Consider the following 23,517-nt stretch of genomic DNA (forward strand, 5'->3'; position numbering starts at 1 on the left):
CCCGAAAATATTCACTGGAGTGAAAAGTGTGATCTCAGCCATGAAAATGCACTGCATAGTAAAAATGACTCAGATCTAAACAGAAAGTGGGTTTTGACAGCAATAAAGGGCAATGATTCCTCTCCAGTGCTGTATAGCCCATAGGCCCGTGCAAAATTCAGTTTACATAGGCTATATTTATAGATACATTTGTTTTTTGTTATGTTTTAGTCTCAGGGTGTATTTACACTTGCTCATATTGTGCATTTTCAAAACGAATATAATTCTGATTTTTCACAACCATTTGCCAACTAAAACTATTTCTAGCCCAATATAATTTCGGTATGTCAGGTTCACTATTTAATGATTTGTAATGAAACTTGCGAAAATATTTAAGGGAATGTAAATGGACTTTTATATGTGTGGACAGACAGATAGATAGAATACAAGCCTACAAAGGATGTGTTTATTATCTTTATTTGAACCAAAAATCCTACCGCAAGCAAAGATATACCAGGATTTTGCGAATAAAAAGGAGTGCACAGCATCAGAATGGATCTAGGATTTGGCGTTTAGATAAAGCCCTATTGTACACATCAACAAAGGGTTTAATCAAGGCATTCTGCATGCACCCCAACTAAAAGAAACTCTACTTGCAATCGACTTGCTCAAAAGCTTCGTTATAACTACTTATACTTGAAAGCAACGATGAGAGCCATCTACTAAAACATGAAAATTCATTTCTCATTAGCTTCGGTTATTAGTAGGCTACCAAACTAAAATACAGTAGTATTCGATTACATTTCAGTCACAGTTGCAACCTTTCGCTAAAGACAACACAAAGTTTAAGCGGTTAAAAAAAAAAAAAGAGAGAAAGAAACAGGGCTCTCAAATAAGATATCCTGAGCAGCTTAATATGTAGGCTTCGACTTAAAGGGTAGAAGGAAGTACATTTCTAACATTTCTAACGAATTAGCAGCATTTCAATCCATAGTTGATTAAAGAGGTGATCACATGGCAGGAAAATATGAAGCAGAGTTACATTAATTTATCTACTTATGAGTATTTAACATTAGTTAGACATGCTGTACATATACAGAGCGGCCTCCTATGTCTCTCCACTGATGAAACATTCTTTGTGTATCTTTAAACCGTCAGAGAGAATACAAAAAATAGTGGTATAATCCATTTACAAATTAATCCGAATTCATTTTGAGAGTTGCTTTACTTTGTCAACCAGTCAAAATCAATTGAAGATCAATGTCCTTTCAGAGGGTGGATATCAACTCTTTTACATCGGCGCCCTCCAGAGTTAAAAGCTGGAATGACATTTTTGGTGCACTTTGGGTTTTTGGACTTATGCAAAGTTTATCCTCCGTTTTCTACCCACAAGTCTGTCCATATCCATTCCTCTTCTGTCGCATGGAGATAAAGCGTCCAGTGCAAATGTGCTACGCATTCCAAGAAAAAACAGTCTACATGGAGAAAAAGAAAGAAAAAGAGTGAGAATCAAACATCATTCATCATTAAAATATATAACATACTGTAGTCAATAACATGAATGATTTAAAGGAAAAAGTGTGTGTACTTTCTATACATTTGAAGATTTTAATAGAATAGTTCACCAATATATTAATGTCCTGACATCATGCTGTTTGACAATTTCCTTCAGCATTCTTCAAAACAAATTCCTTTATTAAGATTACAGGTTTGGAATAACAACAGTGAGCAAATACTGCAATTTCTTATTTGTAGGTGAGCCGTCACTTTAAGGAAATAGGCATTTAGAAAAATCTCAATCATCATCATTATTCTGTGTGCAAAACCACTGGAGGCTGCCAGAAGTTTAAAAGGTCAGGCCCAAATGTGTAAAAGTTCACCGTCTCTACATATCTATTACAGAAAGCAGACGATGGGGAATCCCTCTCAGATACGATCTGTACCCATGAATTTAAATGAGAGAGTTATCCTTATTACAGCGACCTTGGAGACTTTGTTTGAGCATGTGATGAGGAAAATAAGCACTGCAGCGACACTGGCTTGGATAACAAAAGAATAACTGAAACCAAATGTGCCCAGTTTGGATCCCTAGAAACCACTTAAAAGTTTAAGAAATGAAACATAACTAAATCTCTGCGTTTTCTGAAGGAAATGTCAGTACGGCTTGCCCAAGCAAAAAAATAAAAAATGCCGCAACAATGCTAGAGTGATTTTGGGCGCTTCCTTAATGGTTCAACTTAGTCTTAAAGGGATAGTTGACCAACATTTTTTAATTCTGTCATTAATTCTGTCATTTCAAACTCATAAGACTTCCAAAATATATATTTTTCATGCATTCTGAGAGCTCTCCGACTCTCCCATAGACAGCAAGGATCCTTACAAGATCAGGGCGCAGAAACCATAATCCATGTGACATCAGTGGACATTTAACTTTATCCATAAAATGTATCCTAAGGATTATTTTAACAATCTCCTAGCTACGTTTCTGAGCCTTGATCATGTAAGTATCCTTGCTGTCAATGGATGGTCAGAGAGCTCTCGGAAAGCATCAAAAATAAGTTAATTTGTGCTCCGAAGATGAAAGAAGGTCTGGAATGACATGAAGGAGAGTAATTAATTACGTAATGAAAATTTTTGGATGAACCAACCCTTTAATACTTTGATTTAAAGCAGACTTCCTCAGTACGGTTTTGGAGGGGACACCACTAACTAAACTTTAGTTTAGTTTTAACCCTAATCAATGACACCGCAGCAAGCTAATGAAGTCTTCAGAGTTAATAGAAAATTACAGGTAGGTGAAACTCTGCATGGCAATGGATCTGAAAAGGTTTTAAAGCAAACCTCTAATGATGATAAATATGAGGAACAGCAATAGTGATACTCACCTAAGAAAGCACCTATAATAAAGACAAATCCGAGATCACTATTTTTGGAACACTAAGTAGTGCTTTCTTAGGAGTACTTAAGATGGCTGGATAAAATACTTACAAAGTATTATACTATTTACAGATTGTGGTGTTCTGTAACTTGCTACCAACAGCATTTTGAACGTGGTGATTCCCAGATGTCCAATTCTGCTCCTGGAGAGCCACGGTCCTGTAGAGTTTAGCTCCAATCCTAATTGAACTGAACCAGAAGGAGTTCAGGATTACTAGAGACTATTAAGCAAGTGTGTTGGGGCAGGCTGGAGCTAAACTCTGCAGGACACTGGCCCTCCAGGAGTGGGATTGGACACCCCTAAGCTAAGGAGTCCTGGGTGGTTGCCAGGTTGTTGTTTTGTAGTTGCTAGGATGTTCTGGGTGTGTATTGAGGATTTGCTAGGTGGTAACCTACTGGTCCAAGTCAAAAGACTCCAACACCAAAGTCTCTATGATATTCTGGTCCCTAGATACAGCTCAGGTTCCTTTGTCAATGTTAACCCTTTTACACACTGCACCATTTTAGCAGTCCTATAGGATCATTAGAGATCACAATGTGTGACATGCTTCTTATAAATTTGGCCACAACATGTGTGTAGACCGTACGATGATGACACCCATTGACTCGTACTCTACGACCGATGTGTTGCCAACTCTGTGGTTTTCCAGTGGAATTGGGCTACTTGAACATTGTTGCTTCGTATTGTCTTTCTATGTTTTCAGGTTGAAGCAACCCCATCAACATTATATTTAGCCCTGGAATGCCAAATTTACGAGGGGAACCCTGCCAAAAAAAAAGTGTATTTTACCCCCCGGAATGGGATTTTTACCAGTGGACCCCCCTCGAAGTGCGACTGGGCTAGTTTTGGGCTAATGTTGAGTAGCAATTAGGCAGGTTTTGCTGTGAAAACCTGGAAACCCTGGCTACGACGCACATTACTATAGAAGAATAAAACGTCATCAGAATGTACTAGTGACTGGTCAGTAAACATGCGTCGTGACAGCAAACACACTGGGCGATGATCATGCTGAATTTCTGGCAGTTAGAAAATGATTGTAGGCTTTCTTTGGTCTCAAGACCGTGAAAACAGCAGCATTTGAACCTCTCTAACTGCACAAATCACAGGACCACCAATTAGGAGCCACGATCACAGAAATCACTACGATGCCAATCTTTTGTCTGGGACAGCCAAAATTGTGCAGTGTGTCTCGGGCTTAAAGTGTCATGAAACCCCTTGTTTCTGCACTGGTCTTTTACACCTTAGATCTGAAAAAGACTCCAGAAATGGGTGTGTAAAACTGTGGAAAAGTGGGAGGGTATAGGGTGGGAAGAGGGGAGAAAAAAAACAATTAAACAGACCTACAACACACTCATTTAAACAGATAAATGAATATTAAAATATCTTCAGAACTAAAAGAATAAAGGCAGTTACTTTGTTTACTCTTCGGAAAAAAAAATGTTCATGGGTTTCATGACACTTTAAGCCTAAATGAATTTTTCCTGCTTAAAAAAGAATAACATTTTACCTCAAAACAACACGTAATGTGAGGTACCATTAATGTCCGTAATGCAAACACAATGGGACAACCAAAAACAAAATAACAACCAAAATATCACATTTATCCTTTGCTGAACGTCACATGTTTAATAATGGGTATCTCTGTACAGCTATGATCAGCTGTTCCCTCATCTTGGCTCAGCTTTCAATGTTGTTACGGAAAGGGAGAAGTTGATTGGATGGTTCTTGTCACATGACTCACTGTGCACCTGCTGCATTGCGGTGCAGATGTGCATGGAAAAACGAGCGCATCGGAGCTCATGTGCATTGTGACTGCATGTGAAACGCAATCACGTCCCTTTCTATTTCTCTATTCGAGTACGTGTGGCCCCCCCAACACTTCAGGGTTACAGAAGGGGACTCCAATCCTGCTCCTGGAGAGCTACTGTCCTGCAGATTTCTGCTCCAACCCCAAACAAACACACCTGAACCAGCTGATCAATCCGCTCAGGGTTACTTGATAATTACAGGCAGGTGTGTTGGAGCAAGTTTGGAACTGAAGTCTGCATGGTGATAGCTCTCCAGGAACAGGGTTTGGAGATCCCTGGATTAGGGGTTTTAAGTCTCACTTTAGCAAGCAACGCTAATAATCTTAGGATGGTTTCTGAATGGTATCAACCTACCAGATGAGGGCCTTTGATCGGGTGCTTCTTCCTTGTAATTTGTCCCCACTTGCGATGCCAGTCCTGTGTCTCCGCCTGTGCGTCTCCAGGTAGACCTTTTTGGCAAATGCCCGGCCACACATATCACAGGCGTGAAGGGAAAAGTTTTTCGTTACCCTAACCTCCGTGCAGGTCTCCTGGCTTCTGGTGATAGGTGACCCTTTGATAGCATTATGACTGCGGGTGACATGTGGGTTCTTGGATGCTTGAAGGTTCTTGTCTTGTCTGTTTGGTGTGAGCGGAGACTCGTGTTTGCCTGTGTTGAGCGACATTAGAGCGGAATGCTTTCGAGTGTTTGGAGATGTTGAGGATTCTTGTTTCTTCACTTTGGAAGAAAGTGGGTCCTGCGTTTTATGCTTCCCGCTGCCCTCTTCTTTTGAATTGTTTTTTTTGGTCGTGCTGCCCAAGACTGCATCAGCTGGTTTCTTCACTGCCCGGTTCTCCAAGGCAGGCATAACCTTAGCCAGATAACGTGATGATTTCTTGTGCACCACTGTGATATGGCGAATGACGTCGCGCTTTCGGCGTGACTCGTATCTGCAGATGGGGCATCGGTAAAACTTGATGTAGATGCTGTCGTTTCCATCGGTGTGCAGCTCGTTAATATGCTTGCCCAGGTTCTGACTGGTACTGAACTGACGTTTACACAACCAGCAGTAGATCCTCTTGAAGTCAAAACTCACACCATGGTATGCATCATCTTCTGAAGCTTTCGAAAGAGACTCTTTCTTGTTGTACATGTTATCTCTTCTCCCGTGCTTTGATTCGGCCTTCTGAGAGCCGTTTTCTAGAATGGGGATCTTATGAACGATTCGCATGTGCCGCCTAAGCATTATTTGGGAGCTGTACTTGCGTTTGCATAGCTTGCAGCGACAGTTTGTCAGGTTGTTCTGTGTCTTATCTTGCTTCACAGAAGAGCTTGGTGCTTTCGCTGGAGGAGGACGAGCCTCCAGTAAAAGAGGCTGACCTGGTCTTGTGGCAATGTCCGGCGTGATCAAATCCCGCTTCAAACCACGATGGACCTCGTCAAAGTGGCGTCGAACATTGGCCTTGGTGGCAAAGGACTTTTTGCACACTGGGCAACTCTTCCCAGGACAACATGGTGGTACAAAAGCATTCTTGTCCTTCACCATAGACAGCAGGCTGATAGGCACTGTGCGCGTCTCTGTAAATTTGCGTAATTCCTCCATCCTCTGCCAGTGCATCTTCCGGCAGTGGCGTCGAACGCTGCGTCTGGAGCCGAAGTCTTTTCCGCAGAGGCAGCAAGAGATCTTCATCTCCTTAATCTCAGAGGCGGCACTCTCCTCTTCTTCTTCCTCCCCTTCTACCGGCTCAGGATTGATTTGCTCTTCGCAGATCTGACCTTCTTTAATAGAAGGTTCTTCTGGTTCCATTTCAATCTCGTCTTCAAAATCTGACTGTTGGAACTTTTTGGGTGCCAAAATAGATTTGCGGTGATTTTTCTTCACAGGTACCGGGTTCATAGTCAGGGGTGTAGGGGCTGGGTTTTCTGGCATGTCGGGAATTTCCACCAGTGCCACTTGTTGGAACACGGCATTAGGGTTCGTCTCAATGGGCTCTAGCTGAATGACATGTTTTTCTTGTTCTTTCTGCGGATAGATGGCTTGAAGAAGTTCTTTGATAGCTTGGCTTTGCCCACCTTGTGAAGGTTCTGTAGAAATAACAGCATCAAAAAATTATAATCTTATCACTATTATTCATGGGGCCAATTTGCACCACAGAGTGAGTTTTCGTCCAATGCAAAAAGCTATACAGTTTCATGGGTGGTTTCAAGGGTACTGCTAGATAGCTGCTTGAGTTTTCAAAAAAAATTCTGTGGAACACACATTTTATTTGATCTTTTTTCAATACAATGCAAGTCAATAGGTTCCTATGTGTCTTTGGACCTCAAATGACTTGGACTGCTGATACATTCTTCAAAATATCTTCCTTATGTGTTTTGCATGAAAGCTTCAAACAACACTTAAGCTGATGTACAAACCATCTGATTGAGGTTGTCGGGAACAGCAGTAGAGCTCCTTGTGAGTGACCAGATTTGGTAGACCACGGAACAGACTGCGACACGTTTTGCACTCAAATATGGTGTCAACCTCCTTCAGCAGCATGTGTTTGAGTTGAGCTGTACCTGCAATAACAGCACATATTCAAAGCAAACCGTTATTATTAAGCATCAAAAAACATATGTAAGAAAAATACATCGGGGGGAATCTCATTGGTCCAAAATCGTAAGAACAGAAAATGCCTTGACGCCGGTAAATGCCATGCCAGGTGAATAAAAGAAGTCCACATGAAATGTATTTACTGAATGATCAAAGTTCTGAGATTGAAGTACCTGAGCGAAAACACTCAATGATTTGATGAATTCCCGACTTGGAGGTCTGGAGCTGCTGTTGGAGCAGGGCTGGATCACCGGGCTCAATCGAATGGACTGAAACAGAAAACAAAACTTTAGATTATGCTTTATGTAAAACAAGTTTTCACATCAATCTTCTGTTGAAGTTCCACCATTCAGGTATAAGCAAATGGTTTCAATCTGTTGTATCCACCTTATTCCTAAACGCAGATGTAAGCCTATGGGCAAGACTTCCTGTTCATTTGCCAAAGAATGAGAAGAATAACAACGTGCAGTAACCGGTAAGACTGTTTGCACTATAAACCACTGTGTTCATAATTAAGATCAAACACTAAAATAATATTGTAAGACACACTCATTTGCTGTGTCAAGTAGCAAAACAAGCGATCTTGTACAGCTAAAAATAGCTAGAAGCAAATGAGAATTAAAAAAAAAGACTTGTGAAATGTACAAATGGCCGTGCCCATTTTTACGTGAAGAATAAGGTGGATAAAATAAGCGGTAAAAGTAGAGAGAGTAACGCCAGCAAAAAAGGGGGTGACTGTCTAGTAAGGTGCCCATGGAAATACAAAATCGCAAAGAGGACACCACATCTCCTTTTGGTTTCACACCCCAAAACTTCATTATTCCAACCGGGGTGCATTTCTACCTTTCATTTACATTTTAATTTGAATTAAAGCCACATGTAACTCTACTCTTTGCTTAACTAAAAATGATGCAAACTTTAGTGCATGACAGCAGGATGGATCACACATACACAGACCGTGGATAATAACCATATGAACAAACTCAATGCATGAATAATTGCATTTTGAATGTGATTCATGCAAATGCACAAGAAAATATAGAAATACTATGTAAAGGAAGTACAATCTTGAGGAAATCTTTTACAGAAAAAAAAAAAACTGAAAGTCTTAAATTCAAGTTCCTATTATCTTTTGCTAAAATAATTGTAATTCCAATGAATGAATGAATGATGCATTCATCACTAGAACATAACATATTGCTTTAAGGCTTTCAAATAAACCACCAAAATGTAAATCTTTCACAAAAAACATCTTTGTCTAGATAAAATTACTCCGTGTTTAGTTATCAGAGACATGTCCAACAAAGACTGGAGAGAAGTAAGGGCAGAACCAAGGCCAGGAAAAATAAACTATATCTATTTCTCCACGGACACAAGCATCTTTTGGTTTGCAACACTCCATCATTCTTTTGGACACCTCTAAGACACGATCATTGTTCCTGAAGGCAATTCTATTGTACACTGATAGTAATGATCTCAACTTTCTGCTATTTCTTTCCATGGATATCTACCAACTGAAAGTCACCTGGTAAAACGGTTTAATCTAAGGGGACTTCTGAGGATGTGTGAGCTACACCTTCTCATCTGACACCAGGTGTCTGAAAGACATGGAGCATTTTACATTACCTATGAGAATATTAAATAGTAAATTAGACATGCTATTTAATACCATCTGTGTCCACAGTTCTCAAACTCATAACATTATTTATATTTTTATATACGTTTCTCCAATTTGAATGAACTTTACATTTAAATAATTTCTACATTTCACATTAGTGGGGAAATTTTACTATAATTAGTTCTGTAACAGTGGAAACTAGAGAAGTTAGTAAATGTATGTTTGAATTAAAGAAAATGTTAAACTTATAGACAGCATTTGCTTCTAGAATATGACTTTTTTTTATTATCACACATAACTGTTCATTTGTTTATTTCCACTTGTGTTTACACCTTAAAGCCTCAACTCTATTCATGAAGCATGAATAATGAAAAGGGTTATTGTGTATTAAATCTTTTTTACAAGCTAAAACAACACAATCCTTCTGCATCAAAAGCCCATCCTGATTCTTTTTCAGCAAGAAAGCTTCTCTTGCATTGCATTACATTAATGTGGTCTGCATCTCACTATCGGCCAGTATATGTGATCTTCTCTGCTTCAGAACAGCTTGTCTTTATTTATGGCCATAAATTACTATAAAGACAAACATCTCCAGGTCACTGAAATTAGCAGCACTGTAGAACACAAATAACAACCCGCTGAGCTAGAAATCTTATTCCAGCATCGATAATTATGGAAATATGTGGTAAACACATTGGAATGTGATTGTCCAACATTAACAACCAAGTCGCCACAAGACATTGCATTTAAATCGAACTACATTGATAGATCTCTGCAATAAATGCGCAGAGAAGACATAAATCTTAATTACACAATGCATGTGGGTTGGCAGCTACTTCTGATTATGCACAAATATCAGCAAAAGAGGAGATAACACAGCATCGGATTATCAATAAAACACATCCAAACCATGAAAGTCTAACATTCTCAACTCATTTTACTCTTGTAATGGGATGTATTTCTGAGTGCAATAGGATATTCAACAACAAAAAATGTAGGCAGAAGTTAATTTGATCCATTTAGAAATTCATTGGATATTGAATATTGTGCGTTATTTACCAAAAATCAGTTAAAAAACTTGAGTACACTTTGGATTAACTTGCAATGACAAATCATGCACAGTAAGAATAGTAATGTGTATTTAAAAGGGAAACGGGGTCAGTTTTGATTTCATGTTGACTTTAAGGTGCTGAGTTCCTACCTGGATTTTTGCCACAAGGCTCTTGAGGGGTTTCTGTTGTTTGGCAACAGCAGGCCTGAAGGGTCTCAGTCTGGCAGCATTTGTCACTAGTCTGGCTTCCTTGATCTTCGCTGTTAGTAGCCTCCATCTCAGAGGCCTCTTTTATAAACTTAAAAGACAAATCACAAAGTTAATCAGCGGAGCTGTTTCTTCGCAAAGCTTTTGATGGAGGAATGATTTCTATTCCCGCATGCTTCCTGAAACTGCAACAAGTTCTCTATCAGCAAAGCCAGAAATTCAAAAATTGTACACACAACTAGAAATATTTGCTTGTAATTAGACGCCGATGGTTGTTTATGAAGGTATTGACAAAGACAAACCGACATTACTGTCGCTTGTGATGATCGTGTGATGATGAAGACCTTTCGCTGCACATTTACCAAGGAAATAAATGTCAAGATGAGGCATAACGGCTATGTGCTAAAGAGGACAAAACAGTATGAATTATGGAAATGTCTGTCATGCATCAAACAAACATCATAATTGCCCAGATGTAATGGAAAGGAGAACACCTGACAACAGGACAAACTGAAAATAAAATGCATCAGATGTTTTAAATATTAAAGGGATAGTTCACCGAAAAAACCTGTAAGACCTTTGTTCATCTTCAGAACACAAATTAAGATAATTTGAAGCTCAAAACTCTAAAAGTTATTCAAATGAGTCTACAAATGTACTATGAAATATAGACTACTGTCACTTTTACAAAACTTTTCAGATTCCAACAGGCAAAAACAGACAACTACACACATATCTGAGTGGAAACAAATGAATAATCCACATTTACTTTCAAAAACATACAATGGTCACTATAGCTTGTGCCAAAATACCATAGTAACTTACTTAAGTTCGTTACTACAGTAAAACCGTGGTAAACTGGTTAAAACGCCACTAAGAACGTGCCTCAAAAACTTAAGAATGCATAAAAAACTATCATTTAACCACAAAAAAACTAACTTATTTTACATATTATTATTCAACAGATTGTAGCTTAACATTTGTAGGCAATACATGTCATATTTATATTTCATATCTTTTAAATTCTTCATTTTTGATCATTTTTTAGCTTTTGCATTCATTTAAATAGTATTGTGGTGTGACTAGTGCTTGACTTTATTCATGAACCGTCTCTTTATAGTCGTAAGAGTAAAGGCAGCTATGACCGTGGTATTTGGGCGGAAGCTGTAGTAAGCATGGTAAAAGATATTAATTGATGTGCTTTTGCTTGAACCGTTGTTTTAACGTAACCTGTTTGCTCATAAAATCTATAAGATGTCGTGTTGTGGTTGTAAAGGACGTTACACCTGACTGTCCTGCCCAAACACTCGCGAGGCAGGAAGTCGCAAGCGGTGCAAGACAGAGCACGTGTCCGTGGCCAGCCGTGCAAATGAACATTAATTATGCTTCACAAAACCATCTTCATGCTTTATTACGACGCGATTCAGCTGAGGGCAAGCAAATGTGTCCGAGGCGAGTGAGTCGTATTGTGTATGGCAAATCAATAAGTCGCGTGTACATCGGACTATCCGTGTGGACTCGTACTTTGCAAACTTCATAACAATTGAAGAACCACAATTAACACTAAAGTGTGATATCCGCGTGTGAGTACAAGCTAAACAACCGAGAACGTCTTGAAATGACCATCGCCGCCCAAATGCATCAGAGATATCTGGCCACGTGACCGGAAAAAATAATAATTTAAAATAATAGACACGCGATCTGTGCCAATTCTTCCAGAGGCTTTCGGATTAAACGCGTTATAGACATTGAAATCGTTATTAAATGAGGTTTTCAATAATCATACACTAATAATACAGATTTTCGGTTGTTTAGAATTGCGTGGTCACGCGAGCACGTTTACCAGACAAAAACGGACATCAACATTTTATATCACCGTTTCACAAACAGATCCATTAACATACAGTTATAGAGTTAATTCACACTTTTAAAGTAACTTACTTTTAAAGAGTTAAACTCGCATTCGCGAGAACACACTGGGACCACAAGGGGCCAGATGTGAGAGGACAACGTAAAAAGTCCATACCCAAATCCAGCACACACAGTTCCAAATTAAAACGAATACATCCAACTAGAACATCTGGATGACCAAGATAGACATATAAACACACGTCTGACTGACTTGCGATGCAAGATTGTGGATGCATGTGTGCGGGCACGCGCGAAGCCATCGGCAGCACGAGCATCACCAAGTCCACAATTGCTCAAAAAGAGGCATCTGACCACGAAAGGGCGACTCTATCCAAGCCTATCCCTCGGATAACACCGAAAACTGCGTTTGCGTGATCCGAGGCTATTACTGTGGCTCTAAAACCTGTTGGAAAAGCAGTGGTTTGCGTACTCCCCTATGCGCAATTTCGACACGTCGTGGCGCATACACAGTTCATTTACTTAGCCAAACTGTTTAAAAATGTAAGCCCAGGTTACATCGATGGTTTTTTTTCGGATTCGGATTCAGGCTATTTAGCCTTTGCGTGAAGCAATTTGCATCGCTCCATTATTCTGTAAATCTCTTTTACACGGTTACATTGTCAGGCCAAAATTCCTCTATTGCGGACCACAATGGGCCAGATTAACTTGATGGAGAAGGAGAGCCCATGTGCAGAATGGAGCTTTAAAGCGGCATGAGAAGGACAGATGCTTACCAGGGAGCGAGTGCGGCGTAAAGGCGGGCTTGAGGCGAGAGTCTGATACAAAAGACGACGTTGCCACTAACTTGCACTGCTCTCCGAACCCAAACCCAGCAAAATATGAAATCGCGTCCTCAAAGAGTCACAAACTGAGCACGCTCGAGAGGATTTGCGCGATTATAGGGCACGTCCGAATGATAAAATGCTGCGCTTTGCGGCGCTGTGCCATCTTCCCGAAGCCGCTTTGGCGCACAGGTCTGGTGACCCTTCCGCCTTTACGCGTCCGCTCCTCTTCGGTATTTTGTTATGAAGTGCCATATTCGCGCCTAAGTAGGCCCGCGGACTCGCTCGGTCTCCGTGGTCAGTCGTGGCGAGTCCGAGTCAACTCTCGGTCCGATTTAAGCGCTCGGAACAAGTGCGTTTTCCCCGGTTGCACAGCCAGCACGAACGGTGACGCCATTTTCTGTTGAGAACAACCACGCTCGCGCAGGATAGGAAACGAGACTGGTCCGCCGCACGATTCCGGGCCCAAGTGGGCAACTCCCGCGGTCGAAATCAACCGAGATGGCTTCGCGGAGTTCTTACCTTTTGGAAAAACAACGCTGTCTTTCGAGTTGAGACGGTCGGACGCGGTCCGGAGGTGGTTTCTGTCGCTTCTCGCGCTGACGCTGCCCTCTCGGAAGCTGCCTTTGTGCACCGCGAGGACCTCTCGGCGGAGAAGCGGCTGTTGCGCAAAGGTGCAATGGATGTTCAAGACCACCGAAATGTGGCACCCGATGTTGTCGCCGGGTTGGTGCTTCACATCTGACCCCCCGCAACCCGTGCCACTGAGTGAGGAAATTAACGAGCCGTTTTAATTTCGCACGCCCAGATGAAACCGTTGCGAATGCACCGATTCCAAAGCCAAATTGGTCTTTCCTTTGGCGATTAAGACGGCGATTCAATTTATTGAAGATATATATATGCTATACACATAAAAATACTGTATCAAGATATATTTCCCAAATCACATTATGATATTTTAACTATATTTGTATTCATATATCATTGTTTATTTTTTATTACATGAACTCTTAACTACTTGAAATATTGAGAAACTTCTTTAAAGGATGTTTGTTTTTTTTAATTGTAATGTCCTTAAATAAAGTTAAGGCGTTGATAGACCTTCAAGTAGATTTTGAAGCCTGCTTTTGTTGATTTTGATACTGTTGTGATGGTATGACGTTCGAGGGCATGGAATTTTTTGACAAAAAATCGAATAAAAGTTGTACTCGCTAGCACAGTAGCTAAGTGAGTTAGCAATTAACTTTGGATTTCTGAATAAATAAATAACTTGATTGTTTCTTTATTAAAATAGCCTACTGAAATAATTAGTTTTGGTAAGGAAACCTAAATCTCTCAGATCATTTTGTGAAAGTAAAAAAAAAAAGAAGAACATTTACTTTATTAAAACTCTCACTTATTTACATCATTACATAACATCAAGAAAAACAACAACAATTTAGAAGGGAAGTTAAGAAGTCTGGGTGAGAGATGTGCCCAAAATTGAGGAACAATGGCAAATTCATAGCATTCCAACAATCTTAAAAATTAGGGGAAAAAATTAAAAACATAGTTTAAATGTAAAATTCTATTGAAATAATAAAAAAAAAATCTTACATTACAACTCTTCCTAACGGAGTGAACACACTTACACATTCACAACTTTCAACTGTTGCCACCAGAATTAGCATGTCATTGTTCCTCCCATTGAATTGTTAATGTAAGTCATTCTCTGTCACTCTCTCCACTGAGTATCTGCATGTTGTATATGTAATTAACAGGTTTGTTTAGGTAAACTAGTGTCCAATGATAAATGTAGCCCACTGAGTTCCATATTTTATGGAAAAACATAAATTACATGAGTAGTATACTCATGTAATAAATATTTTTCTATATCAGTAAGTTGTTCTCATGCATGACTTGCATTGAATAGAATGTATCAAGCCAGACAACATCTGCAAAGAAATGCTGCTAGTTTTCTTTACTTTTAATAGTACATAGAACATTTTCAATTTAAACTCCTGGTGATTTTTAGTGGATTTGTGAAATCAGTTTACATAGTTTATCGCAGTAACCATCAATATGATTCAATTAAAAAAAAAAAAAAAATAAAGCTAAGTTTTAGAAGTAAGTTTTACAGAAACACTGTAGTAGAAGATCTATATTTGGTTCTCCACAAAAACTGTCAGAGAACAGTTAAAAACCTTTTTCCTCTATAAAGAACCTTTTGTCCCATGGAAAGGGATGTTTGTGGATGTTAAACATTCTCTTTGTTAGTTTTACTATATTTGACTACAGCTTTTGATACAGTTGACCATTCTATTTTAATGAATACATTGAGAACATGGGTCAGGGTTTCGGGGATGGCATTGGATTGGTTTGTGTCTTATTTATCAAACAGGACATTTGTAGTGTCAGTTAGAGATTAAGTATTCCAATGTACTGATATTTTTTGAGGAGTTCCACAGGGGTCGCTTTTAGGACCAATTTTTTTTTCTAATTACATGCTTCCAATCAACATTATAGGTGATTTAATTTGAAAACATAATATACATTTTATTAAATGTTATGCAGATAACTTACAGTTCCAGAGTTCCAAAGATCCGAATAGATGGATGTCCTTCAAGCATGATAAACTCATACAAAAAAAAAAAAAATGGGATGGCTTTAAACTTTCTGTAGTTAAATACTGAAAAAAACAAAAAAAAAACAAATTTGTTATAATTGGTCAGTGCCCAAGTAATCAGATTGAGCTTGCTCTAAATAGTGTTTTTCCAAATAATAAACAGGTAGTAAGAAATTTGGAAGTTTATTTAGATACCATTTTAAATTTTGAATTTCATCTCAAGAAATTGGTACTATTTTGTGTCTTAGCTATTCTGTTAAAAAATTTTCGCTGTTCCAAGAACTTGATATAAAACCAAAGGAGATAGGTAATTTGCAGTGAGGGCTCTGAAATAATGGAATAGTTTGCCCATGAATATTAGAGCATCTGATTACGTACTTGTATAGATATACCTTTAGTTTTTCTTGATGTCTTTTTTGTTTTTTGGGTTTGATCATTTTTGTTTCGTCATATATTGTGTATAGCTATTCATGAATGTATTTTCAATGATTGTTTTTTTATATTGTTTAAAGCACATTGTGCATTGTAGTTTGAAAAGTGCTACATATATAAAATTGTGAGCTGATGTCCATAACAACCAAAACCATTTTTTATTATTTTAACAATCTAATTTAATATTTTATCAGTAATAAAAGTTTTAAATTCTCACTTAAATTGTGAAAATGTCTAATGCCTATGTTTGTGGCTTCCAGGACATTTATTGGCTGGTAGTAATGTAATTTTCTATAATTGTATATACACACTAAATAGGGAAAGGGCAAAAGAAAATACTTTTTTTTTTTTGTAGTTCAGTTCAGGTAATAAGGTGCCTCTGACACCATTAATGGTCTTTTCTATCTGGTCTCTGTCCCTGTTAAAAGGATAGGTGACTCTGGTACCTAGGTAACTAGGACTTCCATTGTATGGACAAAAACAGTTGATGGTCACAGAATGTTGATTTTGGGGTGAACGATTCCTTGAAATGTCACCTTCACTTGTATATACTCTATGCCTACTAGATTTCTCTTGCCCACCAGTAACCCCATACAACCTGGGGCCATTTTTTGTATTGCATGAAGTTATCACCTAAAATAAATACAGAAAATAATTTAGATATAAGGAAAGACTTAATTTCAGCTCTGTAAAGGTTACATCTAGCATAAAAGCTTATGTAAAAATAAAACCCATGTTCATAGTGTATGAAATAAGGTCAATAAGGGGGTAAAATTTGCATCAAGAGCAAGAGTTTAACTATAGGTATAGGACAATCTTTACAAAGTTGGCAAAATCTGACCTACACACATAAGAAGTGTTATAATTAAATTGGCAAGAAATAATGACATACGTGAATATTTTCAGTTTGTATTAGATGCTTGTTTTATATCATTTATTTATATATGCATACTACAGTAAGTACGGTTTTTATATAAAGCAATTGTAAAGATACTTCGGGCAGAATTCTCCTATAGCTGGACTGTTGCTGCACTTCCGACAAGCCCTTCTGTCCTAAACAGAGAAACAGAGAGATTTGGATAAAGCATGAACAAAATACACAGACACTAATCTGTCCTATTCAAGGGTATCAAAACATGAAAGACATAACATACTGCTGATATAATCAAATATATATATATATAGCCTACAAAACAATACATGCGCATAGTGAATGCATTAGGTATTGGGTCTGAAATCAGATCCTTTGAATCATCTAATGCTGCCATATCACTCCAGCAGTGGTTATACTTACGCCTCTCTTATGAACGTCTCTTGTGATATTCTGTCATCACTGGCTCCTTCTGGGAACTCATTGAAATTCTTGATGCCAAGTGTCTTCAGTGCTGTTGGGAAGCCATGTTATGCGTTTACAGAGTCAGGCCATTAGTAATTCTTATACTCATGAATTGTAATAAGTGTACATGGAAGTATTCAGTGTAATGTACTGTAAAAGTCATTATCAGGGTCAGTTGTTTACCTATGACTTAGCACTTATACAATAAACCGGACACCGAACACGGTCACATTATTTGATAGATTTAAAGGAATAGTTCACCCAAAAATTCAAACTAGCTTAAAATTCAGTGATCCTCAGGACATCCAAGATGTAGATGAGTTTGTTTCTTCATCAGAACAAATTTGAAGAAATGTAGCATTACATCATTTGTTCACCAAAATATAACCTGCGGTGAATGGGTGCCGTCAGAATCAGAGTCCAAATAGCTGATAAAAATATCAAAATAATCAACAAGTCACCAATCTATCAATTAACATCCTGTGAATCAATCCATAAACAAATACACTAAGATGTTTTTAGGTTCAAACTGTTGATTTTCTCTATTCCTAATATTGCTTAATAAAAGTTGTCTCGCCTGAATCAGCAAATAAATATGCACAGATCAACAGTTCTAAACAAATATGTCTGTGGATTTTAGTGTGAGAGGACAGCACAGGACTTTTTCACTAAAGAAAGTGTTGAATAACGGATTGTAATTTTGGAATTTGAAGTAATAGGATATCATAAAAATGCCTTTAAAGGGATAGTTCATAACTAGACTGTTTAACCTCCTGCCCTCCGGGAGGCGCTTCAGGAGCCTCTGGACAAGGACCACAAGATTCAGGAACAGCTTTTTCCCTAAAGCTGTCTCCTTGCTGAACTCTGCCCTATGACACCCCTCTGACACCCCACAACCACACACAGACTCCTTCCCCTCTTCAACACTACATCTGTTTAATTGATTGATTTATTTACATCAAGAGAAAAAAACAGTAACTTGTTATTACTTGCACTACTGTCTGTTCATCCAGGAACACTGAATAATCCATTTGCACACTGAAATATTTTCTATGCACTTTACTGTCCATTGCAATAGTGTAATTATGTTCATATGTTCATAGCTCTACCTATAGTGTACATACACTTTTACATAATCCACCTATATAGTATGTTCATAGCACACCTATCTGTATATCATGCTAATAGTATTTAAAATCTGTAAATATGTCCATAATACTTATCTGTATAGTTATTGTACATATTGTAGACCTTGTATATTCTGTACTTACTGCTTATTGCACTTCTGGTTAGATGCTAACTGCAATTCTTTGCCTTGTACCTTACATGTGCAGTGACAATAAAGTTTAATCTAATATAATATAATCTAGTTCACCCAAAAAAGAAAATTCTGTCATTAATTACTCACCGTCATGTCGTTCCAACTTGAGACCTTCGTTCATCTTCAGAACACAAATTAAGCTATTTTGATGAAATCTGTCTCCAGAGAAGACAATGCAACTGACATGTTCCCAGATCCAGAAGCGTAGCAAGGACATCGGTAAAATAGTATGTGACATCTGTGGCTTAACCGTAATTTTACAAAGCTAAGAGAATACTTTTTGTGTGCAAAAAACAATAATAAAATAAGTTTTTCATGTCCTTGCTATGTTTTTGAACCTGGACCTTTGTGTTCCGAAGATGAACGAACGTGTTTAGGATGACATGAGAGTGTGTTATTAATGACAGATTTTTTATTTTTGGGTGAACTAACTCTTCAATGATTGATTTTTTTCTTAGAAACACACTGAACTCTCATTATGACGGCACCCATTCACTGCAGAGGATCTATTAGTGAGCAAATGCTAAATGTAAATGAGTAAATGTAATGCTAAATTTCTCCAAATCTGTTCTGATGAAGAAACATCATGGATAATACATTGTCATTTTTGGGTAAACTATTCTTTTAACTTTGTTTAAGTAAGTAACGTAGATAGTAATGTAAATAGTTGTTCATATGAATATCCACCAATGTCTCTATTTGATGCCATTACATTTAAATAGGATATTTACTGTATACGTAGAATAAAACTATTGCTATTTGTGGAAATACGTTTTTACTGCCTATATTGAAATTGTAGAGATTATTTATGCATGTGCCACTCCGTAAATATTTAATTTAAGAAAGACAAAAACATTAATAAAATGTGTTTAAACAGAAATCCTTAAAGAAGTCATATGACTAAAAAGAAGATTATTTTGTGTATTTGGTGTAATGTAATGTGTTTATTTGGTTTAAGGTTAAAAAAAACATTATTTTTCACATGCTGTACATTATTGTTGCTCCTCTATGACCCGCCTTTCTGAAATGCATCGATTTTTACAAAGCTCATCGGTCTGAAAAGCGAGGTGTGCTCTGATTGGCCAGCTATCCGGTGCGTTGTGATTGGCCGAATACCTCAAGCACGTGACGGAGATGTGACGCCCCTAACCAAACTGTGATGGATCAGGAAACAGTCCTCCATAAAGTGCGCTGCACACATCTGAATATTTGGGTCGAACTGTTCCGGAATAGTGTTGTAAATACAACTTAACCACTGATTTCTAGCTGTGTCCTCTTTTGAAACGCCAAACAAAGTAGTTTCGCTTTCACAACGAAACAGCATCTCCACAACATAACGCCGGCGGCAACAGCAAGAATCAAAGTTACACTTTCTTTCTTTGTGTGAATATTTGGCATTATGCAAATCTTCCCACACAGTGAAGTAGAGATGTGGGGGCGTGTTTAAACGAAGAGTTTATGTAAAATATCTATTTGGGTTTGAGACTTTAGTTTTCGAAACTTTAGGGATCTTATCTATGCACGAACAGCTTGTAATACTCCAAAGAGAAAGGAAAGCATGAAATTGCATCACATGACCCCTTTATAATTTCATGGATAATTGCCATATTTTTTCTGGTATTTTGCTCAGTCAGCAACTCTGAAGCCTACATAAATTGATAATATAGCCTAATTTAAAATATAGTATAATATAATATAATCAGTGATATTCTCATTTCAAAAACAATGTTTTTTGATGTCTTTTATTTATTTATTTTGACCATGCATTTGACAAACACTTATTCAGACGATCTCCTTTATATTTTACTGACCACGATTGTTTGTATTGGTGTAGTTAGTTCCAGCACAGTTTCTCTCTGCAACATTACAGCAGTTTTACCTTCTTTGTACTGACTGTAAGTGATAAAGCCTTGATGGGAAGGATCCAGGACTCCAAACAGCGCATCTAGATTGGACTCGTTAAAGAGGCACGGAGGCTTTCCTGGATGAACTTTCAGTTTTTCAAGTTGGTCGATCAGAAATTCTTTAGGACGATCTGTAACGGCAGAATTCATGAGATTGGACATTAAGTTTGACAAAAAAACTAGAGAAAAAGAAAGCAGCTGGTTACTACTCTAGATGTCTACCCACTACCAAAAATACTATCCTTATTTATGACATCACATGTTCAATTTCAAATGTATGCTGGAGGTACAGTAGATGGTGAACTAAAGTAATTTATCAAATCTACTCGACTTGAAAGTCTCACCTGGTCTGTAGAAGAAGAGCATACTAGTTAAATTATCCATCAGCTCAATAAGTTTGTGTTTCTCGAGGTATTCTGCTGCCTCAAGCTCCCGCGGCGATGACATCTTGGCCACTGTTTCTGTTTATCACTGTTGCTATGATACCGCGCATGCGCAAAAAAGGCAGCAAAAGTCAGCGTCCTGCTGTGGCGAGGGGTTTCATTCATTATCATGAATTATTAATAATAACTGAAGTTGTAATAAAGGGAATCGTCGTAGAAGACTGAAGCAAATTATTATAGAATCTCACCTCAGTTTAATATCAAGTTACAAAAATGTAGCCATGTAGACCAGGAATGTAGTTAACTTATGTTATTCCAAACCTGTGTGAAATTACTTCTTTCGCGGATCACAAAAGGAGATGTTAGACATAATGATAGCTTAAGGCACCATTTCGTATACTCTATGGGAAAATATGCAATGAAAGTGAATGATGACTGAAGGCTAACATCTTTTTTTTTTTTTTTTTTTTTTTACGTTATTTACATAACTTAGAATTTTTGTTTAATATTCATGTTTTATTTTGTATTATTAAATACAATAAATACTAAATAGCCAACAAGAAATTAACAGCTCAAATATCTAAAAATCTAAAATTTTCTTTAATAAATGTTTGAGAATCAATTGGGAAAATGAACCATATACAACAAAGTTTTATTTTATTTTTTATTTTTGCATGGTATGATTCTTTTAATTCCCACGCACATGAAAATGAGTCTAAGCCGAGCACAGTAGTTGTCTGTTTATGGAAAAATAAAAAGATTTCTGAGTATCATTCTCCTTGTTTAACCACTAGAGGGAAGTGTTTGAGACCTGTATGGGATGATTTGATCTAATGGTAGAGCTTCTGAAGGGGAAGGACACGAAAGTGATCACTGCAGACACTAAGCCTTTCTCCCTTTATTCAAAGGTATTGATATATGATATTATATTAGTCTTTTTTATGCTTTATGTTAAGCAATGTCAGGGTGTAAAAGGCAGGGGGGACAAAATCCTTAATAAATCATTGGAAAATGTATTTCATTCACTTACACATAAGTAAATATTAATAAACAGTTACATACAAAGCTGGGTATAAAATCAATGTACATAAAAAAATTATTGCTAAAACATTAAGTTTAGTAAGACCACTTGGTGGCGCTATAACATGAAAAAAACTTGAAAATGGCTTTAACCACGGTTTAAAGCTAGAAGGGGTGCAGCTGTGGCTACTGTACAACCATAATTACTGTAGAATGTAAAGGACGGGGTATGTTTAGGGTTTAAGCACCTATTAGACGAGGAGGACGAAGGCCAATCATAATGGACGTGTTTTGAGTCTTGGCCCTATAGTCTGTGAATTTTGAAGGTGTCTGTGAGGTGGCGCTATCGTGTTTTACTTTTCGTATTTCACAAAGTATTTCACACATATACACAAAATTCATATCATACGTTGGATCTCTTTATTCTGAATAACTTTGCCTCTAGAACCACTCCTGTCAATCAAACCAGATTTGACATTATGAAAAAAAGCAACTTTTTTTTTTAACTCGTCCAAGACGGTTTGTCCAGTTTTCAAAAACAAAAAGTTATCAAAAGCTCTCTGAGAGATGCAACCATTCTCAAATAATGCACAAATGAATTTTGATGAAGAGCTCGCCAACGTGGACATGGCTTTATCTTCTAAACGCTTTATCATGTTCAGAACAAACTTGGACTGCGTTCCAATCACTGATCTATAATATAGTTATATATTATAGATCAGTGGTTCCAATCCACTTTTAGACACGCACTCGTGAACGTATGATGTGATATCAATGTTTCGTTTCTCTTTGGAGTGTTACAAGCTCTTGGTGCATAACGAAGATCTGTAAAGTAGCAAAGACTAAAATCTCAAATCCAAAGAGATATTCTTTATCAAGGTTAAGACTCTTTTTTAAAAGATCATTATTGTGTATTTTGTGAAACAGAATATGTTGACATGCTTGAATGTTCAAAACACACATTATTTTTCAAATACTGTACATTATCGAAGACCCTCTATGCCCTAGGTCTCTCAAACGAGTTGTTTTCTACAAAGTCCCTCCTTCTAACAGCCCAAGCACGCCTATTTACATATAGAATGCTGTAACAAACAAATTCATAAGAGGAAAATGTAAACAAAAATCATATTCTAAGTGATGAAGGGCTTATGACGTTTCGACCCAGCCCATTGCAAGGGTTCCTCCAGAAGGGGTCACTCGTGCAACATAATCAATGACATAGATCAAAGTAAATGAGACAGATGGACTTTGCGATTGAAGGGCATTAAAAAAAAATCATAAAAAATGCCCTGGAATGCAGCCATGACAACCATGACCTGAGGTTACTTGCACATATTTGGCACAGTGCCACCTAATGGTCAGGAGATTTGAAAAAAAAAATCTTGGGCATATTGGCACCAAATTGTGTGTCATCATCATCATCCCTAGTTAACCCCCATTAAATAATATTTCTAGTGATTTTATTTATTTCTTTTTTTACACTTAAAATCATCTTATAGCCTGGTAATTGCTGCTTGCAGCTATATTTCTTAATTATTTCTTATCAGGGGAAAACAGTTAATATACAATTAATAGTTTAAAAACTAGCACAGGGGAAAACAGTGTGTATATGCATCCATAATACATCTTACAACATAATTTGTAGCCTA

General features: G+C 37.6%; 2 protein-coding genes across 5 annotated transcripts; both read right to left on the reverse strand.

Moving 5' to 3' along the window:
• Positions 1–440: 440 nt before the first annotated feature.
• Positions 441–13,703, reverse strand: znf800a (zinc finger protein 800a). Of its 4 annotated transcripts, XM_052597620.1 has the most exons (6): positions 12,820–13,370; positions 10,118–10,265; positions 7,472–7,567; positions 7,121–7,264; positions 5,080–6,790; positions 441–1,454 (listed from the first exon to the last, which is right to left on the reverse strand). In XM_052597620.1, coding segments are annotated over exons 2-6 (2,079 nt in total). In that variant the 5' UTR covers positions 10,245–10,265; positions 12,820–13,370; the 3' UTR covers positions 441–1,453. The 4 variants fall into 4 exon arrangements, with proteins under 4 accessions (XP_052453580.1, XP_052453577.1, XP_052453578.1 ...); XM_052597617.1 differs by lacking the exons at positions 441–1,454; positions 12,820–13,370 and adding an exon at positions 13,390–13,703 and having other exon boundaries at positions 5,076–6,790; XM_052597618.1 differs by lacking the exon at positions 441–1,454 and having other exon boundaries at positions 5,076–6,790; positions 12,820–13,372.
• A 3,106-nt stretch (positions 13,704–16,809) lies between these two features.
• si:dkey-42p14.3 (EF-hand calcium-binding domain-containing protein 10) lies at positions 16,810–20,965 on the reverse strand. The gene is made up of 4 exons (XM_052598470.1): positions 20,810–20,965; positions 20,441–20,596; positions 17,199–17,289; positions 16,810–16,957 (listed from the first exon to the last, which is right to left on the reverse strand). The coding sequence occupies exons 1-4, from the start codon at positions 20,910–20,912 to the stop codon at positions 16,915–16,917; spliced, it is 393 nt and encodes a 130-aa protein (XP_052454430.1). The 5' UTR covers positions 20,913–20,965; the 3' UTR covers positions 16,810–16,914.
• Between the last annotated feature and the right edge of the window lie 2,552 nt (positions 20,966–23,517).

This window comes from Carassius gibelio, chromosome B25, assembly GCF_023724105.1.
Source record: "Carassius gibelio isolate Cgi1373 ecotype wild population from Czech Republic chromosome B25, carGib1.2-hapl.c, whole genome shotgun sequence".
Lineage (NCBI taxonomy): Eukaryota > Metazoa > Chordata > Actinopteri > Cypriniformes > Cyprinidae > Carassius > Carassius gibelio.